Source organism: Bos grunniens, chromosome X, assembly GCF_055505025.1.
Source record: "Bos grunniens cultivar Pamir isolate PY7600 chromosome X, Bosgru_T2T1.0, whole genome shotgun sequence".
NCBI lineage: Eukaryota > Metazoa > Chordata > Mammalia > Artiodactyla > Bovidae > Bos > Bos grunniens.
In genome coordinates, this window is record NC_141194.1 from 66,375,315 (window position 1) to 66,401,402 (window position 26,088).

The 26,088-nt window shown below is 37.9% G+C and overlaps 1 protein-coding gene across 49 annotated transcripts in view; it reads right to left on the reverse strand.

Annotated features, from left to right (window-relative positions):
- The window catches only part of LOC147340638 (uncharacterized), an 83,312-nt gene that overhangs the window by 55,830 nt on the left and 1,394 nt on the right, over positions 1-26,088 (reverse strand). For 30 of the 49 annotated variants that reach the window (XR_015159528.1, XR_015159522.1, XR_015159529.1 and 27 more), the window contains exons 2-5: positions 16,464-16,603; positions 15,860-16,046; positions 15,315-15,434; positions 3,462-3,544 (exon numbers count right to left, since the gene is read on the reverse strand). Coding sequence is in view for 38 of the 49 variants with exons in the window: in XM_086388966.1 (XP_086245092.1) it covers positions 3,462-3,485 (24 nt within the window). In the remaining 11 variants the exon portion in view is untranslated. Of the gene's footprint in view, positions 1-3,461; positions 4,162-4,210; positions 4,348-8,902; positions 15,435-15,859; positions 16,047-16,456; positions 16,604-26,088 lie in introns of those variants that run through there. The other 19 variants (XR_015159526.1, XR_015159521.1, XM_086388968.1 and 16 more) reach the window with 10 other exon arrangements.

Consider the following 26,088-nt stretch of genomic DNA (forward strand, 5'->3'; position numbering starts at 1 on the left):
TCTAACACCATACACAAAAATAAACTCAAAATGGATTAAAGATCTAAATGTAAGAGCAGAAACTAAAACTCCTAGAGGAAAACATAGGCAAAAGACTCTGACATAAATCATAGCAGGATCCTCTATGACCCACCTCCAAGAGTAATGGAAATAAAAGAAAAAGTAAACAAATGGGACCTAATTAAACTTAAAAGCTTTTGCACAATGAAGGAAACTATAAGTAAGGTGAAAAGACAGCCTTCAGAATGGGAGAAAATAATAGCAAATGAAGCAAGTGACAAAGAATTAATCTCAAAAATATACAAGCAGCTCCTGAAGCTGAATTCCAGAAAATAAACAACCCAATCAAGAAATGGGCCAAAGAACTAAACAGACATTTCTCCAAAGAAAACATACAGATGGCTAACAAACACATGAAAAGATGCTCAACATCACTCATTATCAGAGAAATGCAAATTAAAACCACAATGAGGTACCATCACATGCCAGTCAGAATGGCTGCTATTAATAAGTCTACAAACAATAAATGCTGGAGAGGGTACAGAGAAAAAGGAACCCTCTTACACTGTTGGTGGGAATGCAAACTAGTACAGCCACTATGGAGAACAGTGTGGAGATTCCTTAAGAAACTGGAAATAGAACTGCCATACGACCCAGCAATCCCACTGCTTGGCATACACACCGAGGAAACCAGAATTGAAAGAGACACGTGTATCCCAATGTTCATAACAGCACTGTTTACAATAGCCAGGACATGCAAGCAACTTAGATGTCCATCAGCAGACGAATGGATAAGAAAGCAGTGGTACATACACGCAATGGAATATTACTCAGCTATTAAAAAGAATAAATTTGAATCAGTTCTAATGAGGTGGATGAAACTAGAGCCTATTATACAGATTGATGTAAGTCAGAAAGTAAAACACCAATATGGTATATTAATGCATATATATGGAATTTAGAAAGATGGTAATGACGACCCTATAATGTGAGACAGCAAAAGAGACACAGATGTAGAAAACAGACTGTTGGACTCTGTGGGAGAAGGTGAGAGTGGGATGATTATCATATGTGAAATAGATCGCCAGTCCAGGTTCGATGCATGAGGCAGGGTGCTCAGAGCTGGTGCGCTGGGATGACCCTGAGGGATAGGATGGGGAGGGAGGTGGGAGGGAGGGTCGGGATGGGGAACACACATATACCCATGTCTGATTCATGTGAATGTGTGGCAAAAACCACAATACTGTAAAGTAATTAGCCTCCAATTAAAATAAAAAAAATAAATAAAATACAAGTAAGCTTAAGTCACCCTTTGACATAACCTAAAACACTCATCAAAAAATTTTACATGTCCCAAAGAGAACAGAAATCATATATTTAAACTCACTCTTATCGGGCCCTCTTTCTTCCGTTAAGCTGAGTCTGAATGTGATCAATTATTGAATGCTCTAATTTTGATCTATTATTATAGATTCAGCCCAAGTACACAGAAAAGAGTTAACATAGCAGGCCTACAACTACTAAAGGGAAAGCAGTCTTCAGGAAACTACTCAGAATGGCCTACTTGCATGGCTGGCCCTTGGGTGGCACCAGGAAACTTTACTGGTAAACAGTTCCCTACACGGATAGCAAACTTTCCCTAACTGATAAGGGTGGCTCACTATGCCTAAATTGCTTATAAAAATAATGTGGATCACAGTGAATATTTACTTTCCTTCTGGAAGTCTGGAATTTTGGTACATGCTAATCAGAAAGGGCCTACATGACCAGCACACAATAAAAGCCTTGGTTGCTGAGTTGCATAACAGGCTTCCCTGGCAGAAACACTGCACACATGTTACTGTGCTTCTATTGCTGGGGATGCTCTGTGTGACTGCTCAGGGGAGGGAGAAAGCAGAGGGAAGCCTGCATAGGACTTCTCCATAAAATTCCTTATGCTAATTTTAGAAAGGCTACATATCCTTACTATCTTAGCCATAACCTTATGCTGAATCCTGTGATCTAGTGACTCCCAACACATCATCCATTTTTTGATATTAAGTAGCCAAATCATACAGGCCACCTGTGTTTTCCTTGATGTTTCAAAATGCATTTTACAACCAAGATTAAATATATTTACATTTTAACAAGTAGATTTTTTGGTTATAATTAAATCACTGGATTAGAACTATCAATAAATGAGGCTACATCTATCATATAACTTACAACTTAGTAACTATTTCTGACTTAGAACAAAATGTCAAGCTGGTGTTTAAGCAAAATAATGCACTTTCCCAGCTAGGCAGGTTTGTCTTGTTTTGTTTTTGAGAGGGCTCGTTTCTACCCTAAAAGAAAAAAAAAAAGTATATTTGTTTCCTAAACTTGTTCCCAGTGAGACACTCTTCTTCTTAGTGATAGTTCTTTTTAGATATTAAATTGTTATTTGCAGTTAAAATATCTTATATCCAACTTTCAGTTAATGACATTACTATCAAGTTCCAGGCTACTAAAAGCAGGTATGCATACTTTTCAATTACAAATATTTCATGTAATCCTCTCTAGTTGTGAGAGAGTTAACTGAGACTGGTTGATAGGGAGTCAAGGCCCCTTTAAGGAGGAGGTGAACATTCTTTCTTTTTCACAATCTTTTTCCTTAGTCATGTAGGAGATGCTTCTTTTAAGCCCCTGAACAGGTATTGCAACAGGTACTGCAACAATATATCTCGCTTGAGACCTGGTCTTTCTTTAGGTCTGGAACTAATGATTACACAGCACAATAATACAGCTTACTCATGGCTATGCCTTTCTTAGACTCTATGTTAGTGATTGTAATTGTAAAAAATCTTGCCTGGGAACCTGTTTCTTAAGACTTGTACCCTTGATTATACATCAACAGTGTATCTTTCCTGGAACCATCCTCCCTGGCTAATCTTGTGCCCTGGCTAATCTTGTATGGAAGTTATCTCAGGATGTATGCCTTGGGAAAGGGTGTGGTGGAACTCTTACAATCTTGAGGTATTCTTTGTATATATTCTCAGCAGCTAGTTGAGAAGTATATAATGCCCTGCTTAAACTAGTGAGGGTGGGTACTCTCCTACCCACTTCTGGTGCCTTTCGCTGGAGGCTTTCTCTATCACTGTTACTTTAATAAAAACTGCTGCACCAAGCTCTGAGTGACTGAGACCCCCATCTTTGGTCCCAGAGTGAATTCCTCTCCTTTGGAGACCACGAACTTCAGCACTGTTCACCGTAAGCTATCAGCTGAATGACTTCAACAAGGGTAAAAATCCTTTGGTGGCCCACTGTAGCCAACCTCCAGCAATTGTGCCTCAGGAACAAGACAAAGCATATACATGCTGCTGTATCTGAATTGACTAAAGTAATTCTCTAGGTACAATTAGAAAATGAGGGAGTTTCTCCTAACAAGCTTTAACCACTGATTTTTACCATATTCTCCAATACTTCTCCAAATGCATACTTACGTTCATGCCTGCTGCCAGGGACATGTCGACACTCAGTCTTTTGTCATGCTCTTTTCCATGGAAAGAAACCAAGCTTAAGGGCCCTGAAAGAATCCATTGCAACTTCTGTGACTAAAAATTATGCTTGTTAAGGAAACAATGAGTCAACTGTACAAAGATAAATTACAAGGATAATCATCATAGCTAACATATAATGAGAGGTAAATAATCTTCAACATGCCAATTTAATTTACTACAAGAAACATACCCATCTATCTAACCAGAATATTTATTTCCACACAAGGAGCATATTCTTTGTTAGTAGCCAAATTACAATCATGAAATTGTTTAATCAAGACAGAATCTGAACAGGAGGCATAATTAGAGAAAATATGTGCTCAATAACATCAAAGACATTCATGTCTATACTCCAAAAATTTAACAGTGATTTTAGTTGAATGATGGGATTACAGCTTATCTTAACTGCATTCTTTATATCCTTGTATTATCTGAATTGGTTATAAAATAATAGTACCTCTCTATATTATAACCAGGAAAATAAAGTACTTCCATTTTGAAATAAGCTAGGAAAAATAACCAGCTATTAAAATTAATAGAAAATTGTGGCTACATATGGCATAAAATTCCTAAGGAATAACATAACAAATATTGGAGGGAATCTATGTGATGAAAATTATGATTATTAGGACATAAAAAAAAACTTGACTAGATGTCTCTAGAAGAACTGTTACAAGCATGTTAATTCTTACCAAATGAATTTATAAATCAGATGCTATTTACAATAACTATTAAGTGAGTTTATTTTTTTTTAAATGAAGCAGAATTTTACAAAGTAATTCTTAAATTCAAGTTAATGATGAATTGGAGATCAGCAGCTAAGTAGACACTGCAAAAGAATAAAACAAGATTTGCTATGAACAAGGAAGGAACAGAACAGGGGTCAGCAAACTATAGCCAATGGGTCAAACCTGGCTGCAGACAAATTTTGCATTTGCTGTCTCTGATTGATTCCCTGAGTGAATAGCTACAACAGACTGTGTGGCCCACAAGCCTCATATATTTGCTATTTGGAATTTTACAGAAAATTTTACTCTTGCAATAGGTACTTTAACTTTGCTGTCATGTCCATAGACTCTTCTCTAAGAGCTTCTAAGGGAGTGCATGAAGGCCAAGAGAAGGCTAATTTACAAGGTAAATACAATGCATGAATACCCACAAGTACAGAAGCTGGAAGGTAGAAAAATAAAGGTTGAGAAGTCAGTGAATAGCAAAAGAAGTATGAACAATAATAAGGGACTTTAAAAATACTGATGCCCAAGGCAACTAAATCACAGTATTCTACCCTGGTTTATTTTTAAAGTTCCTCAGTTGATTCTAATGTACAGCTCTGATAGAGAAGCACTGACCTAGGAGGAATAGCAAATGCAGAGTAGCTGAGTGATGTCAATGATGTAGCACAAGAGTAATGAACCAAACCTTAATGAATGAACTTTAACCTGCTGTTAAGGTTCAAATCCAGAGATGTTTGAATCCAGTTCCCATAATCAATGTTGTTCCTATATTTAAATTTCCATTAAAGCCCCATATTCCACATTGTTCAACGTATTTATATACAATAAACCCCTGTTAATGAGATAGGCTAAGTGATTTTTCATTTCTTGAGACAAAAAGAGCCAATATAGTTCAGAAATTTGTATCAGAAATACAGTCGCATGAAACAGACCCCCAGCAGAAATATAAAACATTTGAAATTGTTAGAATATGACAGTAAAGTGAAAAATCATACACAATTCCCTCAAGACACCAGGATTCAATGTCTTTTAGAAGTCCAGGTTATGCTATACCAAAGCCACTAATCAGACAATTGCCTGTGTGACTCATATATATACCCACTTAGGGTGAAGCACTGAGGCAATTGGTAGTGGCTGTATAATAGCAACTACAAAAAATAAGAAAAGTAGGGTTTGACAGTTATTTCTCTTCTGACAATGATGTGCAAATTCCGATATAACCATAAGGTGCTGACCCTGGAAAGCATGACTGTATCTCTGTTATAGCTAGACATGGTGCTCAGTTACCATTCTAATAGGCATAGAATAACATGGATTAGATCATAGTTTACTAAGTTTGAGAACCATTGGACTAAATGTATCCAGTGTTCAGGCTCTTACAAATATACTCTCACATCCTTCTAAACACCACCACCCTATCTATTGTCACAGCTGTAGCATAGCCCTAATGACCAGCTGTTGTTTCACATTATCTAGCGTTACATCCTCTCCACTGAGCACAGTTGATGGGACCAATCCATACATTGCCAGCAGCTTATGACATGCCTAAACATGAAAAGGCACTGCACAAATAAAAACAAACTAGGCCAATTACATTCTCACTCTTTGGAATTTAAGTAGAAACAATGAAAACTAGGTCATTACCAGTGAAAGCTGAAGCTGAAAGCCTCATCAAAGTAGGGTAGTGGCAAAGTCATTCAGGAGGAAGAAAAAAAATAGTAGAGAGAATAGAATGTAGAATAGGAGATCAAATAGCTGATTTAATTCAAGTCAACAGCACAATGGAAAAGGTCTACAAACTCAATGTGCTTAAGTGCCTAGAGCCACCACAGATATAATTTGATGCCACATTATTGTAAGATTCCTATGAAATCTCTATCTTCCTTACTGTGGATATCTTACTGTGTATCTATATGTTAAATGTCTGTATCTTGAGCTAAACCTGTGTCTTTCTTAAAAACTATTTTCAATGTAAAGTTTTTAATGATGTTATAAAATGAAAAATGGATTTAAGTTCTTATTTTTGCAAAAGACTACATATTCTTTAATCTATCTTCTTCATGTATGCAAACATTTTTCTTCCCACAGTATAATGTGTCTGCCATGTTTATGTACAATTTAGAATGGTACCTGGAACTTGGTAAGAACTCTGTTAGTTGTTACCTTTATCAGAATGAAAACTAAATAGTCAAAAGTCCATAGAGTTAAATAATTGAAAAATTGACCACCTTCTGCACCCTGTAATACACACTCACCTAAAATACAATTGCTTGAAATACATAAAATAGTATATCATGTGAGTATATGATTAAAAGAAAGCTTTTGGGGCACTGGAAATCTGTCAGTGTATGTGTTTATGAATAAAGGGGAGGTGGCACTCGTAGGTGCTAGGTCTTATTTCTTGAAACCAGAAATCCTATGTAATTTAGAAAATAATGTAGAGTTGGGATACATAACCAGAACTTTGGCAGGAAGTAAAATATTTAGACCTGGTTATTACTTGGTGGTGGGGCAGAGAATAGACAGACCCACTACAACTGAGGCTAGAATGTTAAGGGCCTACAGGAACTCAGTTATTGTCACAGGACCACACATCCAATGAAGTTAGGTTTTGGTACAATCACAACAGAGAAAACTAAAGAGGTCAAAAAGATCACAGATAGGTGGATAATTCTAAAATTGGCAGGGAAATTTCTAAAGTGGCCTCATGATATCACTTCAGACTGTAGCATTTGGCTAGACTTACTCTCCAACATTTCTGCTTAAGTAAGAGCTGGAAAAGTATAAACAGAAGTATCTTTAGAAACGAGAAAATGAGATGAGGGTCACATGTGCTTAGTGGTCCAAGATATAGAAATGCAATACAATCACACCTGAATCAAGTGGTGGCTACGCTCAGTCTCATCCAAGGCAACCTGTTCCACTCATAGAGCTCTGGAGATGAGGCAGTCTCAGAGAGCAATGAATTTTAGTATATGACCTATCCTGTCATCCAGAGCAGAATGTACCAGGTGTGAGACACACTACCCAAGTGCTGTGTCATTACATGACTCAAAACCTGACTACCTAACCAGGGGTGAGTTAAGTCACTTAAATCCTTGCATTGAGGAATAAACTTTGTGAAATGCAAAAAGAGTGAAGCAGAAGGAGCTGAATATTAAATGACAGTGCTGGGAAACATGAGGTACAGCCAAGGATACTGGTGCAATAAGCAAAGTTTAGTAATGAATAACTGAAAATTTATGAGGAAGCAGAATACAAATAAATCTAGGAAGTAAACTAAAGCTCGATAATGAAGAAGGCAAAAAAGCAGAGAAAAGGAGGAATTATTTCATTTTCTTTAGTTTTTAATTTTCTTATTCAAATACAGGATTTTCTTTATTTGGACTCCTATGAAACTTTTGTCTACCTTAGAACTTGGCCACGCATAGTCATGGGTGGTCCAAATTGCCTCACTGACCCAAGAGAGGTCTGTTTCTTGAAAATGAAAGAGGCTACAATACCAGAAATTGCTAACAGGATTCCAGCCATAACTGAAGCTCCCCAAAAATGTGAGTCTGCTGGAACTGGTTAGTGTCACAGTAGGAGATAAGGAAGTGAGAATTCCGCCCCCCCCCCCCATATATTAGAATAGAATGATAATAGCCACTCTGGAGTTCATCTCCAGAACTATAAGTGGAAACTCTACATGATAAAGCTGCTAATTAGGCATTTAAAACCATCAAAGATGAGGCTGTGAGGGATCTGGGAACTGCTAACTGTTGCAATAGAGTAACTTCCAAGTTTCTCTTTAATGGCCAGGTGGTAAATATTTTAGGTTTTGCAAGCCATATGGTCTATGTTACAACTACTTTGCCACTGTAGCATAAAAGCAGAGACAATACATAAATGAATATGTGGCCATTTTCCAATAAAACTAAAATCTGAATTGTGTATAATTTTCATACATTATAACGTGTTATTCTCCTTTTGAACTTTTTCAACTGTTAAAAAATGTAAACACCATTTGTCACTCATAGGCTGTAAAAGAAAAAAAAAAACAAAACAAGTAGTGGGCCCATAGGCCATAGTTTTGCTGACTCTTAATATATGGAAATGGAAGGTTGTAACAAAGATGGTCATGCAGGTATTTTTTAACCTGAAAGATTATATTTAACATACTCAAGGATACTCTAATGACAGCAAACTTTCTGTTTAATGGACTACTCCTGTTCTTTTTTTAAACTATCTTAACCATTTTTAAGTGTATAGTTCAATAGCATTAAGTATATTCATACTGTTGAGCAACAAATCTCTGTATCTTTTTCATCTTGCAAAATTCAAACTCTATACCTGTGAAACAACTCCTCATTTCCCCCATCCCCTCAGCTCCTGGCAACCATCAGATATTTAAGAAACACTGTGCCAAAGGAGATCTGTCTATAGAAGGGATTTAGCTCAGAGGATGCCAGCTTGCTCACACTATTCCATGCAGTGCCTTATAAAGTTGTCTAATCTACACTAAGAAACACAATTACATTGGATCATAGATACACATACATACAAACATATAGCTGGAACAAAAATTTCACAAAATACTTACCCTTTGCCAGATGGAGGATAATATTTTTTTCATTTTTAAATTCTATCTTCATCTATTCTTTCCTAATCTATTCTAATCTATACAATTCCGTTTAAAACTATGGCCTAGTTTTAATAGTACCCAAGGAAAACTGTTAACCACAAGCCAAACTAACACACTCATGTTTTACACCATATGGGAAAAAGGTAACACCTCAAACAAATCAAAATTATAAAGAAGCAGAAGCTGTGGGGTTATAAAAACATTTATTTATAAACACACTGTGTTGGCCTGCAGCATTTAAACAAATTTAAACTAATGGCTCAAACTCAGGCTCCTTGTGGAAATTATGTCAATATTGGGCTGCATTTTTACTGGGCAAAAATCAACAGGAGCCAAGGAGCCAACCCATGACTGGATTGCCTTCTAATTTTAGAGCAATTAAATGACTTTCATCCTTTGGCATGAAAGGTTCATGTTCCAGTGGACCATAAACCCAAACATTCCCCCTTAGAAGCATCAAATGCTCTTTACCATTGAATTTGAACTCTTGTCTTCTTTTAAGAGAATTCTCTGTTCCATTGTCTATCAAAAGCAGATCAATAGAACAAAAACCAAAACAAAACAAAAAGCAAAGTTTCAAGAAATTAAATATCAAAACCATCTTATACATTTATTCCCAGGTGGAATAAATGTCCCAGGTGACCTTGCATGCATTTGCAATTGCAACCCCTGAAACAAAGGATGGAAACTAGAAGAAATGAAGCAAAGTAAAAGAAACAGAGACTAAGTGCATTAATTATACTAACTGCAACTGCAGAACACAAAAGTAAAGACCCAAAAACTCCTGCTGCTGGTACATAAATATCTAACTAAAATGGGATAAGTCAGGCCTGGTACACTTACAAGGGCTTCCATTATAGCTCAGCTGGTAAAGAATCTGCCTGCAATACGGGAGACCTGGGTTCCATCTCTGTGTCAGAAAGACCCCCTGGAGAAGGAGATGGCAACCCACTCCAGTATTCTTGCCTAGAGAATCCCATGGACAGAGGAGCTTGGTGGGCTACAGTCCATGGGGTGGCAAAGAGTTGGACATGGCTAAGTGAGTTAACACACACATTTGTATTCTTAGGAATTAGAACTGGGCTATCAAAAGTACTAATAGTTAGCTATGTGAACTGAAGCTGAAAGGATAGATAGCAAGCCAACACAATGAAGACAGGTGAGGCTTCAAGGGCCAAAAGCAAGCAAAACTTATGGCAAAGTAAAGCCCTCACAACTTTAGAAATCAACTATAAGCTAACAAAAATAAATACAGTATACAATTCTTTGTGGGGGTGGGGGGGCGGGGAGATGAAGCTCTAAGTAAGCAGAATCTATGAATAAGCTAAAAATATGAGGTAGAGAAAAAAGTAAAACAAAGTGAATTGGCATGTGATAGGCATGACATTTCCACATAGAAATCAATAGGGGGAATGTCCTAGACCTGCCAAATAACAACTGCCTCTACAGTCTCAGGAAACTTAACCCACAGACAGATTCACAATTTAATGACAACTGGGCAGCACAGAGAACAAGAGCACAAACAGATAGTTTGCAGAGAGAAAGATGATATAGAATGGAGGTCACATCTACAGAGACTGCACAAGCTCAAGTTATGAATGAGAAAAAGAAAAAAAAAAAAAAACCCTAAGTATTCAGTAGCTTAGTAAGCAGAGACATTACTTTGCCAACAAAGGTCCATCTAGTCAAAACTATGATTTTTCCAGTAGTCATTTATGGATGTGAGAGTTGGTCTAGAAAGAAAGCTGAGTGCTGAAGAATTGATACTTTTGAACTATGGTGTTAGAGAAGACTCTTGAGAGTCCCTTGGACTGCAAAGAGATCCAACCAGTCCATCCTAAAGGAAATCAGTCCTGAATATTCATTGGAAGGACCTATGTTGAAGCTGAAACTCCAATACTTTGGCCACCTGATGTGAAGAGCTGACTCATTGGAAAAGACCCTGAGGCGGGAAAGATTGAGGGCAGGAGGAGAAGGGGACGACAGAGCATGAAATGGTTGGATGGCATCACTGACTCGATGGGCATGAGTTTAAGCAAGCTCTGGGAGTTGGTGATAGACAGGTAAGCCTGGCATGCTGCAGTCCATGGGGTTGCAAAGAGCTGGACATGACTGAGCAACTGAACTGAACTGATTCAGTAGCTAGGAGGCAGAGGAAACCAGAGTACAGAGTACTGAGGAAATCAGATGGAAGTAGAAATAAGATGACATGCAGAAAATCAGAGAAATAAACTGAATCACATTAATAATACCACAATGGAGTCGAGTTCTGTAAACTTCTTAAACTGATCCAAATGAGCCCATTTCTTACAAAAAATTTTGGATTGCAAAGAATAAACCCTGAAAAGGAATATAATGTGGAGTTGGTTATTTTGAAGCAATAAGGTAGTTGTTTGTGGTTGTTGCTGTTCAGTAGCTAAGTCATGTAGATTCTTTGCAACTCCATGGACTGTAGCCCGCCAGGCTCCTCTGTCCATGGGGTTCTCCAGGCAAGAATACTGGAGCAGGTTGCCATTTCCTTCTCCAGGGGATCTTCCTGGACCAGGGATTGAACCATGTCTCCTTCATTGGCAGGCAGATTCTTTACCACTGAGCCACCAATGTAGACAGCCAAGCAAATCCTTTCGCTATCACCTGTGTGCTCAGACACTTAAAATTGTGAAATATGGACAGAAACAGGTGATCAGTAGTGGAGACTACAGGTGAAACACTGCTTTAAGAGGTTATGATGGGAGATGAGTCATGAACATGAGGAAATCAACTATGACTAAGCAGAAACTTTGAGACCAAAAGTTATTAAAGCAGAACAACACAGAGCTGATACTGGCAAACAGCCTACAGGCCAAATCCAACACCATCCCTCCTTTTTATATAAATATGGTTTTACTGGAACACAGCCACATTTGTCCGTTTATGTACTGTTTCTGGCTGCTTTCACTACAGTGGCAAAAACCACATGGTCTACAAAGCCTAAAATATTTACTATCAGGCCCTTTATAGAAAAAGTTTGCCAACTTCTGCCACAGAGGACAGAATAGGCCAGTGGTAGCAAAACTGAGAAGTCATAAAAGAGAAACAGGGGCAGAAAGAATATTTGTCATGTTAAAAAGCAGAACACTAAAGATTCTGAAAATTTTTCTGCTGAGATCCCCACTAGTACTCTTACTATTACCCCCTGAACCCTGAATTTGCTGGACATTTAGACAAACTAAATAACACAAACCAAAGAGAAGATCCTCAGGGGGAAAAGATTTGTATTTAAAAGTAAATAAAGCATGAACTATATGAAACTACAAAGATAAACTATATTTATCTTTACTATGAAATGCAAGGGGAAAATAAACCATAAACAAAAAAGATACTTGAGATACATAAACAACTTCTATGTCAAATCGAGGAAAATATATCCATGACATATATGGAAGATTAAAAATCAGTGCAAAAAATAAACTCAAAAATAAGTCCCAAGAAAGATATTAACTGTTCCATCTCATTAGGAATCAAATAAATTAAAATATCAAGGGAGACCACTTCTCACTTTGCAACTGGCAGATTTTTAAGAGCCATAATATAGTATATTAGTAAGGATGTGGGAAAAAATAGGTATTTTCATACATCAAAGGAATTATACTTTTAATCCAGCCATAGGAAACAAACATGGATATGTGCAAAAACTTATTTATAGGATGTTCACATTAAGCATTATTCACACAAACTTAGAAGGGCAGCAATTGAACAAACACCCAAATACCAGATACAAATTATTTTTTTACATTATAATGCCAATTAAAATATGTTTGTGCTGTGCTGTGCTTGGTCGCTCAGTTGTGTCCGACTCTTTGCCACCCCCCTGGACTGCAACCCGCCAGGCTCCTCTGTCCATGGGGGTTCTCCAGGCAAGAGTACTGGAGTGGATTGCCATGCCCTCCTCCAGAGGATCTTCCCAACCCAGGGATCAAACCAGGTCTCCCACATTGCAGGTGGATTCTTTACTGACTGAGACACCAGGGAAGTTCAGTTTATTATTAATTTTTTTTATTAAACAGATGTTTAAGATGGCATGGGACATGCTTGAGATCTGCTAAATTTAAAAGCTTAGGCAACAAGGTTTCATTAATGACCCTAACATCAACAACTGACAGACTGTCACTCCAACCAAAACCTCACTTTGAACATAGAAACAAAGTAGTAAAAAATCAAATAGAAAGTAAAATTTAAAAATAGCAAAGGTAGCAGACCTAATTCAATATTATTGAAAACTAGGAAATTTTATTCTGGAAATACAAAGTAGTTTCATTACAAGGAAAGGTATTAAATATAACAAATACAACAAAAAGGGCAAAAAAAAGATTTACTTCCATGTTAAACGCTTATTTGACTGAGATCCCTGTTATTAGGTCCAGATCACATTTTGAGACATCAGTGGGAGGATTAATTCCTCCTAATCCTGAAAGCCATTTAGGGTTTGATATAGCAAATTACCAAAGCCGTAGCCCCCCACACTGACTGCTAGGAGAGTGATTATAGCAAGTAACCTGTGAATCAGATTCACTTTTGGGCCTACGTAGGGTAGAAGACATTCTGAAGAAGGCAAACACTGGAAATGATAATGTAAGAAGAAGAAGAAATAACAAACATACAGACAGTCATTTCTAAGTCATGCAAAGAAAGACATGTGGCAAGGAAAAGGATCCTTTAAGGGATGATAATATTAACAACATGGTCCATGAAGATTCTATTATTCTACCAAGAACTCAAGCCAATATCTAGATGACTATTAAGTCATGCACATAATGCACAGATCATGAGACACTTTCCAGTGCTAACTCAAGTAGAGCTGTGTTACTGTTATTACAAGTATTTTAAATAAAAATCACCTTGAATGTTTGCTTTATCACCTCAAGTCTTCCTGTCTTAAAGACTTTATGTATATATATTATAGAGCAAGGATGGCATGCTATGGTCCATGGGCTGAATCTGGGCTGCTACCTGTTTTTGTTAAGGAAGTTATATTGGAGCACAGTCCTGCCCACTTGTTTCCATATTGTCTATGACTGTTTTCATGCTAGAGAGTGTGACACCCAGCTCTACCACTGACTGTCTGTTTTACACAGGTGGCAACACCTCTCCAATCCTCAGTTTCATTATCTATAAAGTAGGGGAAAAAATCCTACTTCCCAGAGTTAACTTAAAATTAGATAACAAATATGTGTAAAGCACTTGCCTAGAACATAAAAGGCGCCTATAACTGATAAGCACTACTATTAATATTATATGATTTCAGAAATTTCCAAAAGCTGTGTGTAGGTGCTAGATGACTAGCCTAAAGAGAAAAGAAAAAGAAAAAACAACAGACCTGCTATCACAAAAGCAAGAGAGGATGGATAACATGGCTAGAGAAGTACTAGGAAAAGAAATGGCATTCAGACAGGAAAAGTCAAATTTATACAATGCATTTGGGCCCATATAGAGAAAGCGACAGGACTTTTTAAATTGCATGCTAACATTCATATCCTTATATGTAAACGATGTCGTTTCAAAATACGTTGTGGTAAATGACACTGAACTCAGGGACTCTCTTTGTATCAATGAATATTTCTGACTTTTCTGTAGGGAAAAGACCGCTTTTCTATCATTCAGGTTACCTGTGCAGGCTAACCTACCTAATTATGCCAACAGAATTATCCAAACACACCAGAGAAAAACCAAGAACATTATGTTATGAAGGCACCATCTCAAGACCATCCCTATGAGAAAAGGTGACTTTTATTGCTTCCATGAAAAATGGCAGATACCAAGAAATGATCTGACCCTTGGGTATTAACTTTGGATAGAGGAGCTTAAGATAGGGGTGGCTTCTGCAGAGATCTCCCAAGAATGGCCATTTTATAGATGCTGCCTCGTTTAATTATGAACCATTTCAGTACTCCTTGAAGCCTATTAGGGGGTCAATGCCTGAGAAGCCAAAAATGAATGCTAGTCCAGTTTAAATGGATTATACTAAAAGATGCTGCTACCTCTGAAATTACTAATTCAAAGTGTTATATTCTTGTCTGCTGCTTAAATAATAAGCTTCTGCTAATGAGCTGGCTTTTGACAAGATGTATGCAGCTCCATAGGCTGATAAAGAAAAACTCTCAATAAGTCTGGTTTGAAAGAATAGACTCTCACCAAAGGGACTGTAATCAGTGCACGCTGAGATTATTTATGACATGCAGCTTATGCCACCTAGTTTACTTAGGAACCATTTCAATTCTTCTGATCCTCTGCAGGGGTGATCTCAGACTGGGTAAGCATATAACCTACCCCAACTGTTTTGAGAAGGATATATTGTAGAATAAACTACAGGCTTTAAAATTACTGGCCCTTAGAAATGACATTCCTACAAGCCTCCCTAATAGGAGTCAAGACAATGTCAATCTTTCCTCCTTCACTTACCTTAATCACTTTGTTACCTTAACCACTGAGAAGACCCACTCTTCTGCTGCACAGGCACTCACATGGCAAATCTGGTAGACTCTCTAAAACACTTTTCAAAGATATTCTCCACAGTTCAGCCTAGTGAGGGGTTACAAAAAGGAAAAATATGCTTTCATCATCTTTGACCCTCCTATACTCAGTTTGGTCAGCCTCTATTGCACTGAGAGAGAGGGTGGAAGGTACTAAACAGGAGAATGGGAAGCGGGGAGAAAAGCACAGTATTTTTAGGTCCAACTCAACAATTTTTAATGCCACTTTTACACCAAAATGGAAAAACTTCTGATTTAACATTTATGATACACTATTTATTGGTTATTTATTCTTTTGTCTACTCTCACAGGAATGAAAGTCCCATGATGGCAGGACTTTGTTAATATCTAGAACAGTCTCCAGCACTCAGTGAGCACCTAATAAATATATGTTGAAGGAAGAGGGGAAGTGCCACATCAGAACCATCTCTTTTCTACCAACTGGGGAACCCCACCAAACCACCAGCAACTTACCAAGACTTCCCAACCATCTCACAAGGACATCCAGGGCAACGATGCTTTATTCTGGTTTGCTGGTAAACCCACTGGGCACGATGCCTCAGGATAAGTGACAAGTAGGTCTTGTTACTTGTTGCTCTTGACCAGTGACAAGGTTTCTAGCTGCCCAAGAATCTGCATTTTTAACAAGTATCCCAGGTGACTATATGAATAATAAAAAAATTACATCATGGACATTTCCTTTATTAGAGGAGCACAATCTCAGAGGCTATTTAAAAAACCTTTCACAGTGTGGAATAAAAATGTTTGTCTCACATGGCCTCCATGGACTTAGATGGAATCTAGAGAAAGCACTAGGTGGAAGACACAGTACTGGGCTAGGATTCAAATCTATTTTCTACACCAACCAGCTATGATCTTGTAAGAGATCATCTACAAAAATGCAAGAATGGGAGAAGGAGAGTTAGGCTCAGTAGTCTCTAGTATAGTCTGAATACTTTAAGACCTTTTTTCATGCCATAATGGGAAGATATGAAGTAACTGTCTAGGCCTAGTAAGACTACTTTTCCTGGCCCTTCCCACTAACTGGGCAAGCCCACCAGAGCCACTGACCACTTACTAAGACTTCACAATGGTTTGATAACCATGTGCAGGATGCTGACTTGAGCCTCTTCCAATTCTCTAGTAACCTCACTGGCCAGGCAGGGCTCAATATACCTCTTCACCTGTGGCATGGTTTCTGATCAAGTTTGGTGTCACCTGCAGGATAGAGAGAAGGAAGAAGAAACAAAGGTAAGAACAGTCAAAGTATGACATCTAGCTTTAATTTTACTTTTACCACCTTAAGACAAGTCATCTAGGTCCACACCATGGACCTCAGAATTCACTCTTGTCAAGCACTATTATTAGCATCACAATTATCTTCTTTATCTGGCAAAGACTCTTACAACACACACATTTAATAAGGATCCTTGCCTCTATTTTTTTTTTTATGGGTTAAATATTTATTTTTTTTTTTTTAAATGAGACATCTTGGGTACAGAGGCACCAAGTAAATATACCAAAGCATTAGAACTCAGATCTGAACTAATGCTGATCCTCCTAGCTGCCTACCCTCTTTAGAGCTCAATCAATATCCTATCTTTGAATGGAGGTAAACTTGGTATCTTAGGGGCCCTTATGGCAATTATGACTTTTTATTCCATGCTGCTGCTGCTGCTAAGTCGCTTCAGTCATGTCCGACTCTGTGCAACCCCATAGACAGCAGCCCACCAGGCTCCTCTGTCCCTGGGATTCTCCAGGCAAGAACACTGGAGTGGGTTGCCATTTTATTCCATATTCCTGACTAAAAGTGAACTAAACCTCCATCTAATCATCATATGGCACTTGGTTCACACTGATAAGGAAAGGTAACAAAACCGTGGGCTCTGGACCAAGGCCTGTCATTTACAATCTCAACTCCCACCAGGACTGACCTTACCCATATCAATTGTGTGCATTACCAAAAGGATCACGAGGAGCTAGGTAGGCCCATGGCTAGTCCTCTACCTCCAAGACCCAACCACGAGGAGGAATGCGGCTCTGAGACCTGAGACCCACACAGGATAAGCCAAAGTCCCCAAAGGGTTCTTTGTAAGGAAGCAGCCTACTGCCTTTAAGTTTCCCAGTCCCTAGCTGCTTTGCATGAAAAGCAAACCCAGAAATCTAGCAATTCAGTGATGACCCAAAGCCCAGGATATTAATTACCATTAGATGCTGGCAACACCAACTACTATAACTAGACTTCCTCTTACTGCAGGGAAGTGCAGGCAACCTTCAAATCCCAGAAGACCCAAGGAGCAGTTTCTCAGGGTTTATTTTTAACTGTTTCACCTACAGTTAAACAGAATACAGTGTCCTATAATTTACTAGTGATAATGAAGCCCAAGAGAAAGCTCTCCCACCGTAAGTTAGGAAGATTCCTACTGGATAGTATAAGTGTTGGGGGATGACGATGAGGCAGCTTTGATGGGTTTGAGCCTTCTCTTTATTGGATAAAGTAAAGCAGCCATTGCTGCACACCCATAAGCAGCTGTTCCCATCAGCGATTTTTTAGCTTATTAAGTCCAAAGGGGCAGGGGTGGGAAAGGAATGTGTATAGGTCCTAATTGGGAAATACACAGTAAGTGTAAAGCCTGACTCATGAAATGCCTGCACTAAGGAACCAAGAATAATTAGTAGTTAGTGCCTTTCTCTAAAGATAGAGGTCTTATTTCCACCATACCCTATTTCCACCTGGCCCAGCTCTTTTCCAAACTAAACTGCTCCAGTTCCCAGCTTCCTCACCAACCCATTTATTCCACTTCTGTTCAGGTCAGCAAATTTCTAAATAGAAATCATTTCAATGTTTGTCTTAACTTTGCTGGTCATAAACACACCGTGAGAAAAAAAATTCCAGAAATACATTAAGAATAGAAAGCAAAAGTCATAGAATCCCAGAAAGTTTAACACTTGGGATATATTCTTCTTTATAACTTTTATGTACACATACAAACATGAATTTTTTCTTTTTATTGGAGGATAATTGCTTTAGAATATTATGTTTGTTTCTGCCATACATCAACATGAATCAGCCACAGGTATACATATGTTCCTTTCCTCCTGAATCCCCCTCCCATCTCCTTCCCCATCCCATCCCTCTAGATTGTCACAGAGCACTGGGTTGAGCTCCCTGTGTCACACAGCATAATCCCACTTGCCATCTATTTTACATACGGTAATGTTTGTATTTCAGTGCTACTCTCTCCATTTGTCCCACCCACTCCTTCACCCAGTGTTCACAAGTCTGTTCACGTGTGTCTCTACTGCAGCCCTGTGAATAGGTTCATCAGTACCATCTTTCTACATTCCATATGCATGCATTTTATTTAACAAGCTGGATGAAACCATGGCCTTTCTTTCAATTAATATACTGGGTACATCTTTCCAAGTCAAAAATTCATCTACAAGACTATTTTTAATGCCTGTGTTGTATTATTACATGAATACACCAAAAAATTTATTCAAATTCCTATTAAAGAATGGTAAATTTTTTCCATTTTTTATTGCTATGAACATTCCCATACCTAAATCTTTTAAAATATCCTTAGAATATTTTTGAAGAACATTTAAAATTTATTTAGAATATTTAGAGTATAGCCCTAGAAATGAAACTGCTAGGTCAAAGGATATGCAACATTTATTGTGGCCACTAATATATACTGCCAAATTGCTCCTACAAAGGATTACATGGAAATTGGATCTATCCCACCAACGCTGCTGCTGCTGCTGCTGCTGCTAAGTCGCTTGTTGTGTCCGACTCTGTGCGACCACATAGACGGCAGCCCACCAGGCTCCCCCGTCCCTGGAATTCTCCAGGCAAGAACACTGGAGTGGGTTGCCATTTCCTTCTCCAATGCATGAAAGTGAAAAGTGAAAGTGAAGTCGCTCAGTCGTGTCCGACTATTAGCGACCCCATGGACTAGAGCCTACCAGGCTCCTCCACCCATGGGATTTTCCAGGCAAGAGTACTGGAGTGGGGTGCCATCGCCTTCTCCATCCCACCAACGCTAGTGTAACATTTTAAAACCTTTGCCCATGTGATACATGTTAAGGGTAGTACTGCATTTTTTTTTATGAATACAGATATTTTTTACTTAAGAGAATTACAAAGATAAGCAAGATATAGCCTCTGCCTTTGAACTTAAATGAAAGGAAACAGACACAAACAGGTAACATTTACTATTATCATATTCATGATAAAAAAGGTTTCAGTTCATGGAGCCTCCTTTGAGTCTGCAGCTATTGCCAATAGAGAAGGTCCAAGAGAATATTATTAAACAGCAGCCCCAATTTTAAAAATCCATTTACTAAAATTCCAAGGAGTTGGGCTAATGCTATCACATCAGTGGCACTTGCTATCACTTTGTTGTTTCTCCTTCCTCAGTTCTTAAAGGAAAGAACCAAGTGGAAGCTGCCCAGGGAACAACCTGCTCCCTCTCCCCGCCAGCCAGTGAAGTGAATTAAGTGTAGGGCAGCATGTTACTGGAAGCATTTACTGATGCTGGATCTGAACTTCCATTTTTCCTTCTCCTATTTCCAGTAAACAATGATGAGCTGCAGTCATTTTCTTTAGGAAACAAAATATCTCTCTTCTTGAGAGCCTTATTCCCAGGCAAATATGTTTATACATAATAACCATGCCAACTTGGAAAATAACAGATAAGAATCAAAAGAAATTACTTTTCAGCACCATGATGGGTCAGATACAGATGAAATCAAAATAGATGCCAACACAAGTACTTTTAAAAACCCACCCAACAAAGATGGAGGGATAGGCAATAAAGCAAATACAGCAAAATGTTAATTGCCCTATCTAGGTGGTGAGTATACAAGTTTTCACTGTCAATTCTTCCAATCTTTCTGTATGAAAATTTTCATAAAATGCTGCAAAAAGTTCAGCAAGCAGCTTGAAAATAATGCTGTAAGGTCTTTCCCTCCATTTTACTGCTAGAATGAGACACTCATTCTCTTAATTTTGCTTTTTTAGATCTAGATTTCTTGCATCAGACTTGGAGCTCTCCAACTTTTTAATGAAGTGAAATGAATGACAATATACTCAGGCAGGTTACCAACACAACATGTGGTAGGTTAGGGAAGGTTGAGAAAGGAGGACCCTAAGCTCCTGGAAGTGCAGGCTCACCACCTGTTATGTCTGAATAAGTGACTATTTCAGAAATCCCATTTCTCAGTTAAAAATTAACATTCAGACCCTCTAAACATTTGCCTCAGCCTACTTTTCTGCTTTATCTCATATGAATTCCTTATTTTCCATATTCTCACTGCAAAGAGCTGTGTAGGAAGGAGGGGGGCAAGGGATAAGGAACCAAAGCATGATATGCCCATATGCTTGAAGTTAAGATATAACAAAAGGAATTTTAATTTCCAGGGTTGAAGCTCAAAACTCGATGTTGAAGGACATGGTACAACTGACAGACTGCAGGACTCTGGGGAAAGCCTTATAATCAATCTCCTAGTTTGAAGTGTGTCCTGATTGGCCCATCTGTAAAACAGGAAGAAGACTCATCATAATGATCAATGAGGTAAATAAATGAGTTTCTGAGATGTTAAAAGTATCTCTAGTGAATGGGGAAGGGAATGAAGCCACGACTGTTGAGTAATGATCCAAGATAGGATAGGCAATCTTTTTCCAGAGCTAAGCTTTGAGGGTCACCATGTCTCTGATGTGGCGCCTCACTCTGCTGTTGTAGGTCAAAGAGGCCACAGACAAAACAGCAACAAATAAGCATAGCTGTGTTCCAACAGAACTTTATTTGCACAACTATGCAGACCATGAACTGTATTTGTCCACCTCTGATCTAGAATGTGAAGCCTACATAGGAATACCATTTGGAGGACCTGAGGAGGAGTGAAAAGAGGATGAGTCTACATATAGGAACCATTTAGCAAACACCAGACAGTAAGGATGAGGCTCCTGATCTGATAGCTTTCACCCAGGTTCCACCAAGGAAGAGACTGTCAGCAGCAGCAATAGTAGCAACATCTGTAAATACCAAGGACTGAAATCCAAACACAAAAACAGCATTATCTCATGAGAAATTCTTGAGAAGATATATCCATAACTAGGAAGAAACAGCAAGTTTCTGACTACACACATTTTGAAGAAACAGTTGACAGTTCAGAGCCTGTGGAGATCACGTTAGCAGGCACACAATAAATGTTTGTTGATGAGCCATTCATTTATTCATCCAATAAACATTTACTGAGGCCTACGAATGTGCCAGGCTGGGCTCTGGAGATGAAGACACTGTCCCTGCCCTCAAGGAGCTCACAGTCTAACTGATTACAAAGGAAGGGAGACAGGCATATACACAGACAATTACAATACAACCTGATAAGTGCTGTAACACTTATCAGGTTGTATTATAATGGCCGATGTAAAATTCATTTCCAGGGGGCGCTGCTCCAGGCTGCTGCGGGCTGTAACATCAAGAGAGGGGAGGAACAAACTGAAGAAATCAAAGGTTAAGTGCTTTTGGGCTATTTCAAATATGCAGGTTCTCCCTAACTCCTGATCATAAATGAATTTGGGAACTAAGTACTGGCATGACATAAAATGGGACTCCCACTCTTAAGGTAGGTACAGACCTCCAGTAAAGGACCTTCTCAATCACCTCTACAAAACAAGCTTTGTTGCTGCTACTTTGTTTCATTTTGCTTATTATACTCCAACCTTCCCACCATACACATAAGCCTATTCTTCAACTAGCTGAAAAAATGCTGAAAAATGGGAATTTACAACTAGATTAATTCCATAAAACTAGGTAACAAAAAGCAGTAATGGCTCACTTGACACCTCTATATCCAATAATCCCTCTTAACTGAAAAAATAAAAATTAGAATGTGACTAAATATAAAGGAGATAGTATATAGCTCATGGAGTGGGAATAATAATTTAGAACGTTCTACTTAGTAAATATAATTAAACAGATTCTGAACCATAAATAACAGACACAGTTTCAGGAAACCAAAATAAAATACCTTACCACTCTCCAAGATCTTTGAGAATATATAATCTAAATCACTTCCGTATTAGAAATAAGAAAAATAAAAAACAGGTAACACACTCTTCCCAACACCTTCTCAAAATTCAGTGAGAGGTAGTAAGAGACTCCTTGAGGAGAGATTACTAGTGTTAACTAGTCATTTGGTTCACATGATTTTATACAAAGATAGGATGGAATTTTTGTGTGTCACACAGTTCTTAATAAAGCCTAGGTTTTTAATGGCTCTTTTGTCTCTGCACCAGCAAACTGAACTGATGACATCAATAAATTGTTTCCATTTACACTGAGATCCCTGTCTTGGGACCCAGTGTCTCTGAGGCCACTATTTTCTACACTTAACATACCATTTTCCCCTAAAGTCATTACATTGCTCTTTTCTTCCCTGTTTCATTCTGCCGATTGTCAGCCCACATGCACAATGTCTTCTCAGGTGTTGCAGTTTGTTCCTTTTACCACATTACATCTCCAAAGAGTTCCATGTCATCTACAAATGTGAACATTACACCTTGTACATATCTTCCCCCAGATCACTCATAATAACAGCAATCCCCCAGTGGATGCGGGAAGGGTGGCTAGGCTACCATTTTGTGTCTTATCTACGTTGGTTGCCATGTCTTATTAGAGGCAAAACGTTGCCATGTCTTCTCCCCACACCCATAACCAGGGAGCATCACTGCTGTGCAGCAATCAATGCTTTCTTTTCAGATAAAAAGAAATAGCTATCTATTTAAAAAACAGATAAATGTTTCTCAAAATGGCTACCAAGAATTTCACATGTATTCCATGCAGTAGTTGTCTTATTTTTTCATACTCAATAGCAACAAACATATACCAGGTGTGTATGTCAACAAATGACAAGGGGTAATAGATTCTTTATATAGAGCACATAATATAGAGCTCTTACAAATATACAGCATTCAGACCCAAGTTGAATAGTTCACAAAAGGAAATAATAGCTAATAATTAGCATTTGAGAATCCAGCTTCATCAATAATACAGAGAAATGTACCATAAATCAAAGATACCATTCTTATACATGTAAAATTACAAAAAAAAATTTATGTAGCTGCTGCTAAGTCATTTCAGTCATGTCCGACTCTTTGAGACCCTATGGACTGTAGCCTGCCAGGCTGCTCTATCCATAGGATTCTCCAGGCAAGAATCATGGGAGTGGGTTGCCATTTCTTAATGTAACTAAATGGGTACAAAAATTGACATAATGTTTTGGAATGCTATTATGGCAGGTCTTTAAAATGTTCAAAGTTTTTGATGAGTAATTGTAATTCTTAACTCTATAATATAAAGAATAACTCAAAAGAGAAACAATAAAAACTAAATGAAAAGACATTAATCATTAACTTAAAATACTGAAAATCTTAAGTACTTCCACACAATAAAATATCATGAAACCATTCAATGACAATTACAAAAATATTTAACATGGAAAAATGCACATTATAAACTCAAAACATGACATAAAATAATATAAATATATGATCCCTGTAGAAAAATCCAGAAAGAATGAAAAGAAGCAAATACATTTATTAACACTGGTTATCTCTGTGAGGTGAAATTATGGATCTTTTTCCCTCATATTTTCCCCTCAGACGAAGCTACAATGAATATTGACCACATTTCTAGACTGACGGAACTATTCAAACTTAATGGAAGAAAAACCACAAAACAGTTGACTGATTTGACCACATGATTTCAAATTTCTACTAACCAAAAATTTAAATACAAAAATTAAGAGGCAAACAATAACCTGGAGTACATATTTATAAATTACAGAAATTTGAGTAATAGCCTTTATTTATAGAACACATTCAAATAGATAATAAAAATAAAACTAAAACTCCAACTGATAAATCATTTAAGACATGAACTACCATCATATGAAAGAAAAATCAAGCTACTAAGAAACATATGGAGGAAAAAAGAATCCAAACTTAAAACCAAAGAAATGCAAAATTAAAGTAATACTGGTTTTTAATCCATTGAAATAACGTTTTTGACTACTCAATGCTTGTGTAAATTGGTACAATCTTTTCAGAAAGAAACTTGGCAATACATATTAAGTGTTAAAAATGTTCATATCCTTTGACATAGTAATTTCACTTCAAATGTATCTATCCCAACCAAATAATAAATGAAATCCATGTATTTTCTGTCTTTTATTATAAGAAAGAAAATTACAATTTTCTTTCCTTTACAATTAACATTGCTATCAAACACCAAAATATTAACAATGGGTAAGGAAAAAATCTCTACTGCAGCAAATGACTGGTTGTCTCAAAGCATGAGACCAGACCTCAAATCTGGCAAAACAAGAAGGGTGTGTCCAGCCTGCCGCAGTCGGCCATTTTAAACCCTCTGCAGAACAAAAAGCATAGAAGACAAGGGTAGGTAAGGATGACCACCCCACTAGGCTCCAGATCAATACTTTACTTTTTGTCTTCCACATATGTAACCTTATACAATGCACTGAGTAAAAATTAGCAAATAGGTCTCCTTTCTTAAATAGCATAGGTTAAGTTATGAATAAAATTTGAAATCATAAGTGGAGGGTCCTTTAAATCTGCCGCATCATTTTGGTGGATAAATATAATGTTTAAGAACACAGAATTCTGAAGCCATACTACCTGAATAAAAATCCAATCTCAGTCACTCAAAAGGATATAAAGCCTTGGATTTACTTTATCTGTATCCCTCAGAGTTCTCATTTGTAAAAGATGAATAATGGTACTGCTATTTCATAAGACTGTGGAGAGTACTAAATTAGTTAAGGCATGTGTAAAAGCATATAGACCCAATATCTGACACATAGTTTAAGCTCCAAATACGTTTAAGTTTAATTATTATTATAGTTAGGCAAACAGGCCCGAGAAGGATAAAGACCAGTATTAGATCACAGCTAGGATTAGTGAAAAGGCCTGTTTCAATTTTGAATCCTGTGCCTTTTCTTCTACATATTTAACTGCTAAATTACTAGTTTTAGCGATGATTAACAATAGATCTTTACTGACAGCCCTCTAAGAGCCATGACAGTGCTGCTGCCTAAAAATAAAACAAAATAAAACAAAATCGTCCCCCTAGATGAAACTGTGCTCAAAGTTCTACAGAAAAAAAAAAAAATAATAATAATTTAGAAGACAAGGTGTGAAACCCAGGTCACCTACATACTACCGTCACCATTCGCCTAGATCCCAGGTTTAAAGCAAAGTGGAACAAGGACTTGGAAACAGCCAAATCCTCACCCCTACAACCTCAAGGGGAGAAAATCAAGGGCTTCTGACCAACTGTAGATTCTCACAGTATTGCAACCACTGAGTTCTGCTACTCTGATGGAATGAGAGAAGGTGTCCGGAGCCAAGGACACCGGCCCACTATCTCCGTGTCCAACAGAGAGCCCTCCAGAGGCGTACTGCCCGAACGTGGCCTTGTCACGAAGTGCTCGCGTTTTACGCATTTCTTACACACAGCCAGCTGCTGCAACCTTTTGTAAAATCATCATCGCCTCCGCATTTTTGAACCCGCATTATTCATAGGCCAGAGAGGGGCTAAGATTCTGAGTCAGTATCTAGTGGATCTAGCCACAGCCTAGGACAGCTCCGACTCAGGCTGATCCCCTCACCCAAC